We start from the raw sequence: 16,516 nt of genomic DNA, 5'->3' as shown, positions 1-16,516 counted from the left end.
CAGTGAATTCTGCCATGGAGCGTATAAGTTGAATTGCTTCCGGCAGCGATGCATTAATGCGCAAAAATAAATTATTTCTACACTGGATGATAATAGGGGAAACGGCAGGCGTGTACACACGCACACACACACACCGTCAGTATTTAAACTCTTTCAGCACGCACTATTATTTAAGTAAATAGTTTATTTATGAATATTGTGAGCTATCAGGGATCATACACAAGTGCTTATGCAAACTGTACTCGCGAAGCGTCCATATAAAGAAGATGCATGAAGACAAGACGGGGCACCGCTGTGTAGAATGAATACGCTATGTCGCAAAAAAAACAAAAAAACAAGTCAAGTTGTGCGATGAGAAGATCGTGGAGAAATAGTTAATGCAATAAGAAAGGCGTCCGCCTCAGTGGTACCGTGGGCACGGTGCTCGGTTGCTGACGCGAGGCTCGCGCTTTCGATCTAGGCCACGGCGGTTCCATTTTGAATAACGTAAAACACCAGAGGACACCCATGTACTGTGTCAGTGCAGGCAAAAAAAAACTGATTGTCAAAATTGCTGCAGTCCTGCAATCAGGCGTCATTTTAGAACGTAAAAGCCTCAGATAATAATTAACACTAACAAAGAAAGCATATAAACGACACCACCGATATAGATTTAGAATCCCCTCTGTGGTAACCAGCGTAGGGATTTGTTTTCAACATGAAAGAGTCAGCGTCTGCCTCTAGCGCATAAATCATGCGCAAGCCGTCATCTTACGTGAAATATGCGCTCCCTGCATGCATTCAGGCAAAATTAACTCTAAAAGATGTCCAAGCTTCAATAAGAAGAAAAGCTCACTAGCTTGCACATGTTTCCGGGCGTATCAGGGCACCACACGCGCGTTGCGTAGCGGGCTTCGCATACGGTCGAGTTGTGGTGGGGAGGCGCAATGGCGGCGGTCGTAGCAGACGACGCGGGTGTCCTCACCCTCAGCGGAGCGCGCGGGCATCAAGGCACCCTAACTCGATTTTATTACATCGCTCCCCCTAGCGTACGTCGCCGCACTAAATCTAGCGATTGCCTTCAACTAATGACACGCGCCATATGTGACATCATTCCTATTTTATAAGATCTCGCGTCTTTCATCAACTACAAGTACCGCTTTCTAGTTTATAACATCTTGCATCTTTTCATCATCAGCTACAAGTACCACCATCTAGTAAACACTACAAGAACTAAACTAGAGGTGGCTACATACAGGGGATGGTACCGCCATCTAGTGAACACTGCAAGAACTAAACTAGAGGTGGCTACATACAGGGGACGCACAGCCCACGCCCTAAGGAGCTTCGCCCCTAAAAGATTTTTTTCGAATAAGTACTACGCATCATAATTAGAGCTGATCACCAAGCAATCATATAAGTAAAGTACGTGCAAATCGATGCTGGCTCGTTCTCATGTGTTGTTATCACATATGTTGCACCAAACACCCGCCCAGAGCATCTCCACGTATGCTACCATCTGCCCACTTTGCCCACTGCGTCTCCCACCAAACACGTGTGTGGTGGGAGACATGGTGGGGCTCCACCCAGCACGCCCACCACATCTCCCGGCATCCGCCAACCGTGCGTGCCCACCATCTACCCATTATGCCCACCGGGTACCACCAACCCACCTACTTTCCCGGCATCATCCCGGCACTCCCACGAAGTGTCCCACCCTCCACCAAGTGTCCCACGATGTCCACCATTGTTCCCGCCATGTACACCACACTTCCAGTCATACCCACCAAAATTCCAACATTTCCACCAAAATTTTCACGGTGGGCAATGGTGGGATTTTAAATAGGGAAGCTTGTATACGTGGGTATGCGAATCGTGATGTTTTGCGATTACAAGTACTGCCTTTTTTTCTTCTTTACATGCAACCACTTCTCGAGATGGTGCACGCTAATGCTCGCAACAACGTTATTTTTGATCAAATTTCGCAGTTTCTTCTGAAATGACACCGGACGTTTTTTTTTTATTTTTTTCAGCAGCCGTATTCGCGGTAAAAACGCATCAGAACGACAGAACGTCGAGTTAGCTGGTTCGGATTATTGATGAATATCATACAAACACCAACTAGTCGGTGTTTTTGTGGTTTTCATCTGTTATCTTCAGTCCGCGTTTGCACGATTTATTTGCTTCTAACCAATATAAAGCCTTACCTGCTCGAAATACGTGTGGGTCTCCGAGCTGATCTCCGTTCCACTGGGCGATCCTTCAAATAGCTCCAGGCCGGACGGCGGGTTGTGTGCCATTTGCATTTCGACCAAACCGGGGTGTTGGAGAGGCGCCTCTCGCTCGGAGGGAGGCTGCGAATCGGGCGCGTCTCGTCTGCCGTCGGACGATCGTGTCCCCGACTTCTCGCGGCGTGGACCTTCGGACCATGGCTCTCCTTTCTCGGACGTTTCTTTGCTTCCCTCCGATGCAGCAGCGAGACGACGGAATGCCAACCTGCGCCGGGCGCCGAACACTCCCTTGCCACTGTCAGTGAGGCGTTGGTAGCGGACGCGCCTTTGGACTCTACCACGGTGCCTGCCTGGTGCGTTCTCCCTCGACGGCACCGCTTCTTCGGATGAGTCGGGGAGCCCGGCTGTCCTCGGACCTGTTTTCTTCTCCTCCGTGTCTAGTCCGGCGCCGACAGAGCTCATATCCCTTTCCTCCGACGGGTCGCAGCACTCAGGGCCTTTAGCGTCGGCGTCGTTCATTGTCTTCGCGGGTTGGGCAGTGTGCTTTTGGGCCTGCATAGTCCTCTTCGTTTCCGTCTTCTGCTGCCTCTTCCTCAGTCACTTGCGTTGGAATAAACGGGCGCCAGCTCGTGCACTGCGCGCTCTGCACGAGTCTGTTAATGGTGATAGCTGATATGACCTGAAGAGCAATACAAAAAGGCACCTTTTCATTACGTGTACGCTCAGAAGCTGGCTCTGGAAAAACTCAGCAATAAAATAATAATATAATAAGATTTTTTTAATTAATATTATTATTATTAGTAGTAGTAGTAGTAGTAGTAGGAGGAGGAGGAGTAGTAGTAGTAGTAGTAGTAGTATTTCCTATTATCGCTAAATCTGAAAGCGGCCCTGAAATTCCTTCAACTGACGTCTTTCCTCCGACCTTCACCCACTACCGCAACGACTGAGGTTTTAGTGCAACTACAGGTTTTCCCTCTCATTTTAATCCAAGTGCCAGCCTAAATAATCTGCACGCCATTCAAATAATCTAAGCGCCGAGCTATTTAATTCATGTGCAAAACATTTAATTCAAGCGCCAACATAATTAATCCAAGCGCCAACTCAATGAGGCCGCGTGCCAATGAGTTTAATCCAAGTGCCAACGTATTTAATCCAATTGCCAATGACTTTAATTCAGGTGCCAGTCAGTTTAATCCATGTGCTAGAAACACACAGTTAGCCACTTTATATAGTATAAATGTCAGAATAACGTAAATATGACGTCACAGGAAGAACTTTTCCCTCGGCTATACATGGTAGCGCTTATGAAATGAAGTGCGCAGTGCTACTTTGGTGTTTTGGTGTCATAGCTTCAAAATAAAAAAATTTAGTGAGTAGTAATTGCATTTATGGGTACTTAAATGTATTTGCTCATAGAGCCCATGTTAGTCTTTATTTCATCGCTACTGCTTCATTCCGGCTAACCAACTACACCATCGCATATGCATACATTCGTGTCGTCTGCTTAGCAGACGGCATTTGACTACTTAGTCGCTGAGGCTACCGCAGTCGTCTGCTCAGCCCAGTGAGAACAGTGACCGGCAGATGTTATTCATTCGTTCTTGAAATCACAAATAACCACTTAAATATACTAAACTTGCATTTAATCGGGTTCATGTGGAAATAAGTTGTTATGAAAGCATCAAAGGAGATACTCCTGTTTTCATGTAACAGACGACGCTTAGTGTAGCTGAAGCGTGTTTGCTTGAAACGTGTGTTTTCATACAGGCACATTTGCAGACGAAGAGAAAGCTTTGCTTGAAGTCATGGCTGGACGCAAACGAGGACCACCCTTTAAGAACCCCGACGAACCTCGTCAAAAAAACAGCAGAGTATCGGTGGTCGACAGGGTGTCATGATATGCGCGGTAGGTTCATCTGGTGCGCGATGTTTGTGAGTTTGTGCTGTGCCGTACGCCGACGAAGATGACGATGAGACAAGGAAAAGGCAGAATCGTGTCGTCAAAGTCAAGCCAAGCCATGGAGAGAGAGAAGAGGAAGACGACGACGGGGCGTTCGAGAAGAAGGATCGGAACGAAAGAGTGGCAGGCTGAAGCGCTCATCGGGTCGTGGTCCCGAAGCCTACCTGTACCTGTGGTCCGCACGAGCCTGGCTCCCTTCTACCGTGTGATCCAGCAGCCGGCGCCGGTCCGTTGTACTCGGATCCGGGCGTTTTCCAGACCTGGGCCTACTACTGGCTGTCCGGGACGTGCTTGCTACACATCGACTCTGCCTCACGCTCCGCTCCGACCATGCCTGAGGCATCGCTGATGTCGGCGTAAGACGCAACGCAACGCATCGACTCATCTGCCTTCGACGTCACACGGTGAAGTGTTTCAAACCTTGTGTAGTGCAGTGGGGGACTACGCTAAGCGTCAGACCTTGTCTTTCGAGAACGTGTGTCGTGCTCGTACTTAAGGCAGTTCTTCGCTGTTGCCATGTAACACGCCAAGCTTCTTTATCGTTTTTTTTCTTTTTTCGTGGCATTAAAGCCTTATAACTCAAGTTGCAAATGTCTTCGTCAGTCTCGACAACGATTATTTAAGTTGCCGTGATTGCCCGAACCTTATCCCTCACAATTGGCGTCCACGCGACAGGACGAAGCCGTTTGCACTGGGTTGAAATCTATAGGGAAGATGAGTGAGCAAGAGCTTATAACGCTAGCGGAACGCATGGGGCTTCAAGGAGCCGAGCTAAAGACGTGGGTAGACGCGCGGTTAGAGCGGGCTCATGAGGAATCTGTGCAAGCGCGTGAAGAGCGTTCCGCGGAAAGGCAGGCGGCGAAGGAACGTTTGGAGATAGAAGAGAGAACTCTTCAACTGCGAATTCGACTAGCTGAGGTTGAAGGTAGCCGAGAGCCAACAGCGCGGGACCGCGAACCTGAGAGGAGTCAAAGCCGCCCGTGCTTGATCAATCCTCACAACCTGATCCCAGTGTTTGACGAGGGGCGTGACGATCTCGATGCATATCTCAAGAGGTTCGAACGCGTAGCAGTTGGTCAAGAGTGGCCTGAGGAGAAGTGGGCGACAGCGCTTAGTTTATGCCTCAGTGGGGAAGCATTGAAAGTCTTCGGTCGTCTGTCGCCAGAAGACTCAATGGATTACCAGAGTACGAAAATGGCCTTGCTCCAGAGGTTTCGTTTCACAGCCGAAGGCTATCGCGAAAAGTTTCGGCAAAGCAAGCCTGAAGACGGCGAAACTGGTAAACAGTACGCCACGAGATTACAGAGTTACTTCGATAGATGGCTGGAAATGTCGGAAACGGACGAGGACTTTGCATCCGTGCGCAACCTCATTGTAGCTGAGCAGTTTCTGACTGACTGCCACGATCGCCTGGCACTTTTTCTAAGGGAGAAGAAATGCAGGACGGTAAAAGAAATGGCAGAAGCAGCTGATACCTTCTTGGAAGCCCAGCGGCAAACAAACTTGTTGGTATTTCGTACCAAGTCTGCAAACAACATTCCCAAGGAGCAAGAAGGATTTACTTATACCCAGCCTCCTCTTAGATGTTTCGTCTGTGATCGACCCGGCCACAGAGCATCTGATTGCCGCACGAAACCCCAACGAGTCTTCTGTGGGCACTGTCGGAAGCCCGGCCACGATGCAAGAGCATGCCCAAGCAACGGCAGGTCAAAGAAAATGACATCTTGCATCGTGTCTACTGACCAGAAGTCCGAGACGCCCCGATGTGCCGATGATTCATCACAAGATGAATATGTTGCTAGTGCACTCCGAACGCGCACCGCAACAGCTACACGAAACTTGCCGGTGTTACAGGGAGAAGTGTTTGGACATACTGTATCAGTCTTGAGGGATACTGGAAGCAACACCCTGGTCGTGCGACGTTCCCTCGTTCCCGATGATGCACTGACGGGTACTACCGCCACTATTTTATTGGCCGATGGTAGTTGCATCGAGGTACCGGAAGCAGAAGTACGGATTCTATCGCCATATTTCACCGGAAATGCGATAGTCAAATGCATGACGTCGCCACTTTACGATGTCATCGTAGGAAATGTTCCCGGCGCCCGTGACGCTAATGACCCCGACTCAACGTGGAAGGAGTCAGCGAGCCTGAAGTCGGAAACTAATCAGGCATTGAATTCTGAAGAGAAATCCAAGGATGGATGCGGGACGAAGAGCACAGTCATGGTTGGTGTTTCAAGCAAAGGACATCGCCGGAAGCTCACGACTGCTAAATTTGGATTTCGCCAAAAACAAGAGGAAGACCGGTCGCTGGATGTTTGTAGGGCGAAAGTCGACACCCTCATCCGCGGTAAAGGAGCCACATACCACTCATTTATGTTCGAGAAAGGAATCTTATACCGCGTTTACCACTTGACTCCGGGTAAATCAGTTCGACAAGCGGTGGTTCCAAAGGCGTTGCGTGTCCATGTGTTGCACTTGGCACATGAATCACCGATATCTGGTCACCAGGGTATCAAGAAGACGAAGGACCGAGTTTTGGAGTCGTTTTATTGGCCCGGTGTACAGGAGGAGGTACGAAAATTCGTAAAATCATGCGACGCATGCCAAAGGACATATCCCAAAGGCAAAGTAGGCAAGGCGCCTCTTGGACGAATGCCTTTGATTGACACGCCATTCGAACGTGTGGCCGTTGATATCATTGGACCTCTGACGCCGATTTCAAAGAAGGGTAATCGGTACATTCTTACCCTTGTGGATTTCGCCACTCGGTACCCGGACGCGGTGGCTTTGCCCGCAATTGATTCGGCAACAGTAGCAGATGGACTACTGGAGATGTTCTCTCGAATAGGATTTCCACGGGAGATCCTCTGTGACCAAGCATCTTGCTTCACGTCAGGCCTGATGGAAGAGGTGAATGCTCTGCTTGCTATTCGACATTTGAGCTCGACGCCTTACCACCCGATATGCAATGGCTTGGTCGAAAGGTTCAACGGCACTTTGAAACAGATGTTGCGCAGGTTGTGCCAAGAGAAGCCGAAGTCATGGGACCGATTTCTTGCGCCTCTGTTATTCGCCTATCGAGAAGTACCTCAGGCCAGTATGGGCTTCTCGCCGTTTGAACTGATCTACGGCCGGCACGTCCGAGGACCCCTGGATATATTGAAGGAACTCTGGACAAGGGAAGACCTAGAGGAAGATATCAAGACTACTTACGGATACGTGCTTGATCTGAGAGAACGTCTTGAACGCACCTTGAAGCTGGCTCAAGAGAATCTCTCCCGAGCTCAACACTCGCAAAAGAAGTATTATGACCGAACCTCGAAAACCCGACAGCTCAAAGTTGGTGACCGGGCTCTTATATTGCTCCCAACCAGGGAAAACAAGCTTCTTATGCACTGGAAGGGGCCATTTCCGGTTACAGGAAAGAAGAATGACCACGACTATTCGTTGGACCTTGGGCACACCACGAAAATGTTTCACATAAACATGCTCAAGCGCTACGAAGAACGTAGGTGCTGATTATATGAGCAGGCTACAGGTGTAGGTGCTAGCTATACCACATTAATGTAATAATGTACCATATGCCTAGGGACTCTCACATACAGACTATTCTCTTGGTGCAACAGTTCTGTACATTTGTTTGTCGTAAGTCTTGTCTCCCGCGCACTTTGGACAGTTTTTTTTTAAAAAGAAAAAAAAAACTTTTGAAAGGGGGGACTTTTGTCATGATATGCGCGGTAGGTTCATCTGGTGCGCGATGTTTGTGAGTTTGTGCTGTGCCGTACGCCGACGAAGATGACGATGAGACAAGGAAAAGGCAGAATCGTGTCGTCAAAGTCAAGCCAAGCCATGGAGAGAGAGAAGAGGAAGACGACGACGGGGCGTTCGAGAAGAAGGATCGGAACGAAAGAGTGGCAGGCTGAAGCGCTCGTCGGGTCGTGGTCCCGAAGCCTACCTGTACCTGTGGTCCGCACGAGCCTGGCTCCCTTCTACCGTGTGATCCAGCAGCCGGCGCCGGTCCGTTGTACTCGGATCCGGGCGTTTTCCAGACCTGGGCCTACTACTGGCTGTCCGGGACGTGCTTGCTACACATCGACTCTGCCTCACGCTCCGCTCCGACCATGCCTGAGGCATCGCTGATGTCGGCGTAAGACGCAACGCAACGCATCGACTCATCTGCCTTCGACGTCACACGGTGAAGTGTTTCAAACCTTGTGTAGTGCAGTGGGGGACTACGCTAAGCGTCAGACCTTGTCTTTCGAGAACGTGTGTCGTGCTCGTACTTAAGGCAGTTCTTCGCTGTTGCCATGTAACACGCCAAGCTTCTTTATCGTTTTTTTTTCTTTTTTCGTGGCATTAAAGCCTTATAACTCAAGTTGCAAATGTCTTCGTCAGTCTCGACAACGATTATTTAAGTTGCCGTGATTGCCCGAACCTTATTTCTCACACAGGGCTATTGGATTGTGGACGTCTACAGGCGTGGCGGTGACTTAAAGCAACTGGCCGACGCTCTAGGCATCAACATTAAAACAGCAAGATCGATTGCCGCTACCGACAGAGAAAGATCGAAGCATGGTGGGAGTTCAAAAAGGAAGTTTGGAGATGACATCGTGAGTGCTTTGAGACGAATTGTTGACGAAAACTGTACATTTACATTAAAGCAAATAAAGGAGGCCTTGGAGGAAGAAATGCCAGGAGTAACAATCAGTGCAAGCACAGTCGATCGCTTGCTGGATGTCCACAGCTACTCGATGAAGCTCGTGACGCAGAGGCCTACAGATCGCAACCGTGACGATATCAAGCACAGCCGCATGCTGTACGCCCAATGGCTGCAGTCTGATGGACCGTGTGTTTGCCTCTTCTATTTGGATGAGACTAACTTCAATATCTGGTGTTCCAGGAAATTCCGCGGGGCAGCTAAAGGACAACCAGATGTGCACATGACCACAACGACAAAGGGAGCGAACTTGAACATTATAGCATGCATGTCCGCAAAGGAGTTATTCACTGAACTGTGGTGGACCAAGTTCATTGGGTTGTTTTCAATGATTTCCTCAGCGATGTTTCGGCCCACGTAGAACGTGATGAGACAAATACTGAAGCTGTATTCCTTTTTTATAATGCACCTGCTCACGCTCGAGCAAAACAGGCAGCCTTGGCTAACTCCCTCCACTCTATTAAGCGCCTGCCAGCGTACAGTCCCTTCCTTAACCCTATAGAAGAAGCATTCTCGAAATTCAAGTCACACGTGAAGGCCTACCTGAGCGAACATCGTAATTTAGTTTTAGTGACACCGCAACGCATCACGAAAAAGGAGCACAGGCATTCTTTGCTGCTGGATGCGGCTCGCCTCTCCATGGAACAAATACAGCGCGTGGACTGTGCGCCCTTTGATCGGCACAATTTCTCTTTCGTGCCTGCCGCTTTGCGTGAAGATGACTTGTGAACGTCCGTCTCCGAGCCCTATGAGACAGTTCTGTTTCAATAAATACGCTCACCTATGCCTATGTTGCATTTCTTGAATAATTAGTAGTAAGCACTTTTGTTTTCCTTATATATATATATATATATATATATATATATATATATATATATATATATATATATATATATATATATATATATATATATATATATATATAGATGGCGCTGACTGTCGCTCCTACTTCTAAATTCACAGATAAACCCAAAAAAGTGGATGGAGGGAGTGCCGCTGTAATAGCTCAGTGGTTAGAGCATCGAACGCGTAATTCGAAGGTCGTAGGTTCGATTCCTGCTTACAGTTGGTAATTTTTTCATCCACTTTTCTTTCTTCTTATTTACATTCCATTAATGTTAACTTCCCCTGTACATTCCTTGGCATTACTGTCTGTTATATCTCATTATTATTGTGTTAAAAACACGGAAAAACGAGCCCTTAGGTATACACTTCTTTCCCTTATTTCATTGAACGAGGGTCTCGTACTGGCAGACTTGGTGTGTTTAGGTTGTATAAGAGGGACAATTAATCAGCTGCCCGCTCATAATAAGTTCACGTGCTACGTGACGCCAAAACATGCGCATAAGAGTGTTTTCACACTCGTTGTTTGGCTTATAGATGGCGCTGACTGTCGCTCCTACTTCTAAATTCACAGATAAACCCAAAAAAGTGGATGGAGGGAGTGCCGCTGTAATAGCTCAGTGGTTAGAGCATCGAACGCGTAATTCGAAGATCGTAGGTTCGATTCCTGCTTACAGTTGGTAATTTTTTCATCCACTTTTCTTTCTTCTTATTTACATTCCATTAATGTTAATAACTTCCCCTGTACATTCCTTGGCATTACTGTCTGTTATATCTCATTATTATTGTGTTAAAAACACGGAAAAACGAGCCCTTAGGTATACACTTCTTTCCCTTATTTCATTGAACGAGGGTCTCGTACTGGCAGACTTGGTGTGTTTAGGTTGTATAAGAGGGACAATTAATCAGCTGCCCGCTCATAATAAGTTCACGTGCTACGTGACGCCAAAACATGCGCATAAGAGTGTTTTCACACTCGTTGTTTGGCTTATAGATGGCGCTGACTGTCGCTCCTACTTCTAAATTCACAGATAAACCCAAAAAAGTGGATGGAGGGAGTGCCGCTGTAATAGCTCAGTGGTTAGAGCATCGAACGCGTAATTTGAAGGTCGTAGGTTCGATTCCTGCTTACAGTTGGTAATTTTTTCATCCACTTTTCTTTCTTCTTATTTACATTCCATTAATGTTAATAACTTCCCCTGTACATTCCTTGGCATTACTGTCTGTTATATCTCATTATTATTGTGTTAAAAACACGGAAAAACGAGCCCTTAGGTATACACTTCTTTCCCTTATTTCATTGAACGAGGGTCTCGTACTGGCAGACTTGGTGTGTTTAGGTTGTATAAGAGGGACAATTAATCAGCTGCCCGCTCATAATAAGTTCACGTGCTACGTGACGCCAAAACATGCGCATAAGAGTGTTTTCACACTCGTTGTTTGGCTTATAGATGGCGCTGACTGTCGCTCCTACTTCTAAATTCACAGATAAACCCAAAAAAGTGGATGGAGGGAGTGCCGCTGTAATAGCTCAGTGGTTAGAGCATCGAACGCGTAATTCGAAGGTCGTAGGTTCGATTCCTGCTTACAGTTGGTAATTTTTTCATCCACTTTTCTTTCTTCTTATTTACATTCCATTAATGTTAATAACTTCCCCTGTACATTCCTTGGCATTACTGTCTGTTATATCTCATTATTATTGTGTTAAAAACACGGAAAAACGAGCCCTTAGGTATACACTTCTTTCCCTTATATATATATATATATATATATATATATATATATATATAGGGAGGGGGGACAGAACAAATCATTAAGTGATTGCACTGAATCCGCAAGCTTCCAATGTGCGATGAGAGGCATAATGCCGCGTAAAAAAACACGTACAGAAAAAAAAGAAAGCTGGGCCCAAGGTCTATTGCGTGTAATTATCGTTTTGTTTCCTCTGTGTTCGTTTCATCGCGTTGGTCAAGTACGTCACAAAACTACCAAGCTTAACGAACAATCAGTACTGTTCGTATCATTGGAGACATTTAACTTTGTTTCAGTGAAAAGATAAGAGCAAACAATATTGTAAGATAAAACTTTCATTGCCACATCAGGATGATCAGTTTACGTTTTATGTGCACTGTAGGACAAAAACATATTGGAATTATCTCTAATTCACAGTGCCACGCGACGGCCTCCTAATTTCTTGATTATGTAGCTGCCTTTGACCCATCACTGCCAACGGTCAGGTTTTCAATATCTTGGCATGCATTCCGGCACTCCAATAAACATAGTCTGTCCTTCGCATTACATGACCTGTCCTGGTCATGTAATGTTGTAGTGTGTGCCAAAGCCAAGTATGAGCTTTAGTGACGGACACTGAATTTCATTGCACTGTAAAATATCTAGTAATATGTTCTTGCGTTTTTTTTTCGTTTTCATTAAAATTATTACACCTGGGCCAAGCACTCATTACACAAACTTGTACATAGCAAAGTATAAGCACTCCAAACACGGCTCAAGTGAACCACGCCAGTAATTTTTTTTCCACGAATACTATCGGCGAATACAAATTATAATATTTTATTCTACTCTTCGACTATTGTCTTTTATACTGTAGGAACTGCATTTCAATTGCACTGCCGTTTTTACGCCCCGTATTCTGGTTTTTGTGCGTTGATTAAACTGACTGGCACCTGAATTAAAGTCGTTGGCAATTGGAGTGAACACGGTGGCACTTGGATTAAACTCAATGGCACGCGGCCTGAGTGAGTTGACGCTTGGATTAAATATGTTAGCGCTTGGATTAAATGTTTGGCACAAGGATTAAATAGCTCGGCACTCAGATTATTTCCATGGCGTCCAGATTATTTAAGCTGGTACTTGGATTAAAGCGAGAGGGAAAACCGGTAGACAAAGGCGGTGGGGTTCTTATTGGCGTTGAAGTTGCCTGAAATCTGTTAGCCGGAAAGACTTCAAATTTCTCGAAGAATCTATCTGGGTAGAAACCAGCTTTGATCTCCGGTAAAAATTGTGATTGGATGTTTCTATTTAAGGCCCAGCATTTCTCCTCTTTTGTTTCATGATAACATGTCTTCCATTGAACAGGAGATATCGCGTCATAGTGAACACAAGATTATTGTTCTAGGTGAAAACAACGGGCCTGGAATTGAGTAGAGCAAGCTTATCTTTTCTTATTAAAGTAAATTTATTGAGAAAAAGTACAGCCTGGTTTTGGATTTTCTCGCGTTTAATTCACAACTACAACATAACGCAGTCGTCAATTGCAGAGACAAATCTTTGACTTCTGTCTGTCAAACGATCAACCCATTGAATTTTCACACTTCGACATCTCTCTTGTTCTTCCTGACAAATTTCACTCACCATATAATGTATAGTTATGTAAGCATGTGCTAAAACTACGAGCTACAGCAGTCTCTTTAACCAATCTCCACGATTTGCTTTCAAGAAAGGTGACTACATGGGCTTTTATCATTACTTGTCAGCCGTTGTTCGCTCACACGTGACTGACAAACCAAATGTTGATGACCAAGTTGAACAGTTTAGGGAGCTAGTATTAAACCGCATGCGCAAGTTTGTTCCCCAATAAACACCTAAACATTGTAAATATCCTCACTACCCTATTGCGAAAAGCAGCGCGACTGGGTACCAGCGTCCAGCGCCATGCCTGATTATGGGCCCAGTATGGCGCTGGTACCAGCGCCTCCCAGTGCAGGTAGTAGGACGCTGGAGCGGCAGCATCCCAGCACTCTGCGCAAAATGGCTTCCTATGGATAAAACGGGGGCGCCCATTCAACATAAATAAATACATATATAAGTAAAATAACGCGCATTCTAAATATAAATTTAAAAAAGTTAAAATTAACAAAAAAATAAAAAACCGCTGACGGGATTCGAACTTGCTACCTCCTAAACTCTAACCGAGTACGCTACCCGCATCACCATGCCAGAACGTGCTTTTGGGGGTGGTATAACGGCTATTTATCAGGAGAACGCGCCGTTCAACTTCATGTTTACAAGTCGCACAGTCTAGACTGAGATGATATTCCTTTCAAATTAACAATTGTATCTTGATTCGAACAGTGACGACCGGCTTGCGGGCACCGAATGACGTGAAGATGTTAGCAAGAGCGCAAAGTTTTTTGCAGCATCTGCATCTTAACTCTGAAAAATCTCAAATTGACTGGAGGAGCCGCCACAGATTGTCAGCTGTTGCTGCCTATAGTCTTTTATTCTTTGATAGTCGCTTCTAGCACTTGCTACTGGTTAACAAGTGCAAATGATTTACATGTCTTGTTTGGTAGATGTCCACGCACACGAGTGAATATTGAGTATTTTTCTTTCGTGCAAGCGACGATGTAGCAGTACACATCTGGCGCGCCCGATTACATATTTGCAGTTATATCGATACCTGCAACTAAGAAACCGCCAAAGAAATGACTAATGCTATCCGCTGAAAAAGTATGCCAGTATGTTAGTTCACTAACGCGTACCAATCTGCCAACTCAAAATTGCGTGTTCTTACGTACGAGTCAGAGAAGTGCCGGCTCCTGCGCTCAGAACGAAGCTTTCGGTGACAGCCTACGTTGCTGAAAACACGACACATCGATCGTCACCGCTCCTTCTGCAGGCACCACACACGCGAATGGACTATTTAGGCTCAGGGATGTCTAAACTGTACTTTACAGTCACTCTTACACTTTAGAATTGTGCCTACTTGAAGTAAAAAGCGCTGGCAGCAGGTACGCCGACGCGGGCGGCATGATAGGCCTCGCTGGGACAACACTGGGTAAGGCTGCTGTCGAGGCAGCTGAGTTGCGATGCTTGAAGTTTCTGTATTTGAGCTTCGCAATATTATTAACTGTTACCTAAATTGTACCTGAAGTAAGTGGAAGGTCAATGAAAGCCATATATGCATTTACGGAGTGGCGATGGCGAGCGACAGCCGTTTTTGTGGCCTCCGCTGGCAGTAAACAGCGGGCGTGCCAGGGTACAGATATATACAGTTATATCAATACCGACAAATAAAAAAAAACACTCATAGAAATATCAATGCAATCCGCTAAAAATGTATGCCAGGGAGTCAGTTCACGAAGGCGTACTAAATTACCAATTGAAAATTGCGTGTTGTTACATATCAGCCGGAGAAGTACCGGCTAAGTGCGGCCGGCAGCTTTCGGTGACAGCCTGCGTAGTTGAAATCGCGACGTTCGATCGTCAGCGCTCCTTGTGCGAACATCGACACAAGACAAAATAGTTTATTTAGGTTCATGGATGTCTAAACTATACTTTACAGTTATTCTCACACTTTAAAGTTGTGTGTACACGAAGCAAGAAGCGCCGGTAACATATATACCAACGCGGCAGGCATGACAGGTTTAGTGCTCGCTGGGCCGGGCACTGGGTAAGACCGCTTACGTATGCTCGGTATCTGTTAAAAAAAAATACGTATTCTCGGTATCTGTTAGGGTAGCATCTCTCCCTGCCATCGAATCAAGCGTTTTATATTCAACGACATCGAAACAGACCACGGCACACGCTACAATAACATGCATGCTGCAGCTACGCTGGTAGAAATAGTGCGTGCTCCAGTATTCACCAGCGCTTGCCAGTGAAAATTCCAGCACTTCCAGCCCTTCGCAGTGCGCACCAGCATCACAGCTGTTGAGCCAGTGCCCTTATCAGTGCGACACAACTTTTTCCCAGAGCGCCCAGCGAAGGGCCAGTGATTACAAGCGTCTACCAGCGTCTCCAGCGTGTACCAGGGCCAAAAAACATACTGGCATCACGCTGCTTTTGCAATAGGGTAGTTTTTTTTTTCTGAACCTCTAAGTGCACTGAACCATAAATATCGCGCGCACAAAAACGCTAAATGTTCTCCATTTAACAAGTGGAAAAATGAGTTAGACAATTTACGAGCTCTCGCTAAATGCCTATAAAAATAGAACCACAGTTTATATAGTGGAACATTAGAAAAAATTTTCTGGCAGGCCAGTTTTGGAAGCTATACGCAAATGGTCCAGCAAAAGTGAGAAGTGTTTTAGACTACTGGACTCGGACTGTGTCAAAGTGACTGCCACCACTGACTGTTCTGTCATGCATTTTTCATTCCTTAGTAAGCCCTTGGACTCCGGGACTCAGGAGAACGGCCCATGGCAGTTAGAACAACTAGTGCTCTATTGCTGAATGAAAAGTTCATCTGCTCATGCATGAGACGCCTAAAACCGTTCTAGTCGTGTGGCCCAGATGGCATCCCTTCCCCCGTACTAAAAGCTCACGGTAGCATATTTGCTCAAGTACTGACTACAGTAATAAATATCTGTCTGAATACTTCCACATTTCAAAGGATGTGGAAAATTGCGCATGTTTTCTCAGTATTTAGGTCGGACAACAAAACTAATATGTTTCTAACTATTGCCGGATTTATCTACTGTGGGCCACATCGAAGATTTTTGAGCTGGCTTATAACTACCTATTGTATGTTGGCGTGAATAATTCATTGATTCCTAATGAACACGCATTTCTCTTTGGCCACTCAATTACCACAAATCTCGCTAGTTTCACGACGAAAATATCTTCACCTATTTCTCAGAGAGGACAGGTTGACGTAGTCTACTGGGACCTGAGCAAGGCTTTGACGTTGTGAGCCACTCATGTTTTTTTGTTAAAACTGCAAACTTTGATATAGACTCGTCGTTCGTGAATTTCCTGCGCAGCTATCTCCTGAACAGACCATGTTATGTTGTCTTAAATTACCAAACATCTTCCTTG

At 46.0% G+C, this 16,516-nt stretch overlaps 1 protein-coding gene and 2 non-coding genes across 3 annotated transcripts in view; 2 read left to right on the top strand and 1 right to left on the bottom strand.

Moving 5' to 3' along the window:
* LOC142776442 (uncharacterized) overlaps positions 1 to 2,863 on the bottom strand; it is a 32,522-nt gene extending 29,659 nt beyond the window's left edge. The window contains exon 1 of the mRNA XM_075880114.1: positions 2,187 to 2,863. Within this exon, the coding sequence (XP_075736229.1) occupies positions 2,187 to 2,768 (582 nt within the window). The 5' untranslated portion in view covers positions 2,769 to 2,863. The remainder of the gene's footprint in view (positions 1 to 2,186) is intronic.
* A 7,025-nt stretch (positions 2,864 to 9,888) lies between these two features.
* TRNAT-CGU (transfer RNA threonine (anticodon CGU)) lies at positions 9,889 to 9,961 on the top strand. Its single transcript has one exon. It is a non-coding gene; the product is annotated as a tRNA-Thr (tRNA).
* A 1,295-nt stretch (positions 9,962 to 11,256) lies between these two features.
* On the top strand, positions 11,257 to 11,329 carry TRNAT-CGU (transfer RNA threonine (anticodon CGU)). The gene has a single exon. It is a non-coding gene; the product is annotated as a tRNA-Thr (tRNA).
* Positions 11,330 to 16,516: the final 5,187 nt, after the last annotated feature.

This window comes from Rhipicephalus microplus, chromosome X (assembly GCF_043290135.1).
Source record: "Rhipicephalus microplus isolate Deutch F79 chromosome X, USDA_Rmic, whole genome shotgun sequence".
Lineage (NCBI taxonomy): Eukaryota > Metazoa > Arthropoda > Arachnida > Ixodida > Ixodidae > Rhipicephalus > Rhipicephalus microplus.
Note: the sequence above shows the minus strand (reverse complement) of the source record. Positions and strands in the feature narration are given on the sequence as shown.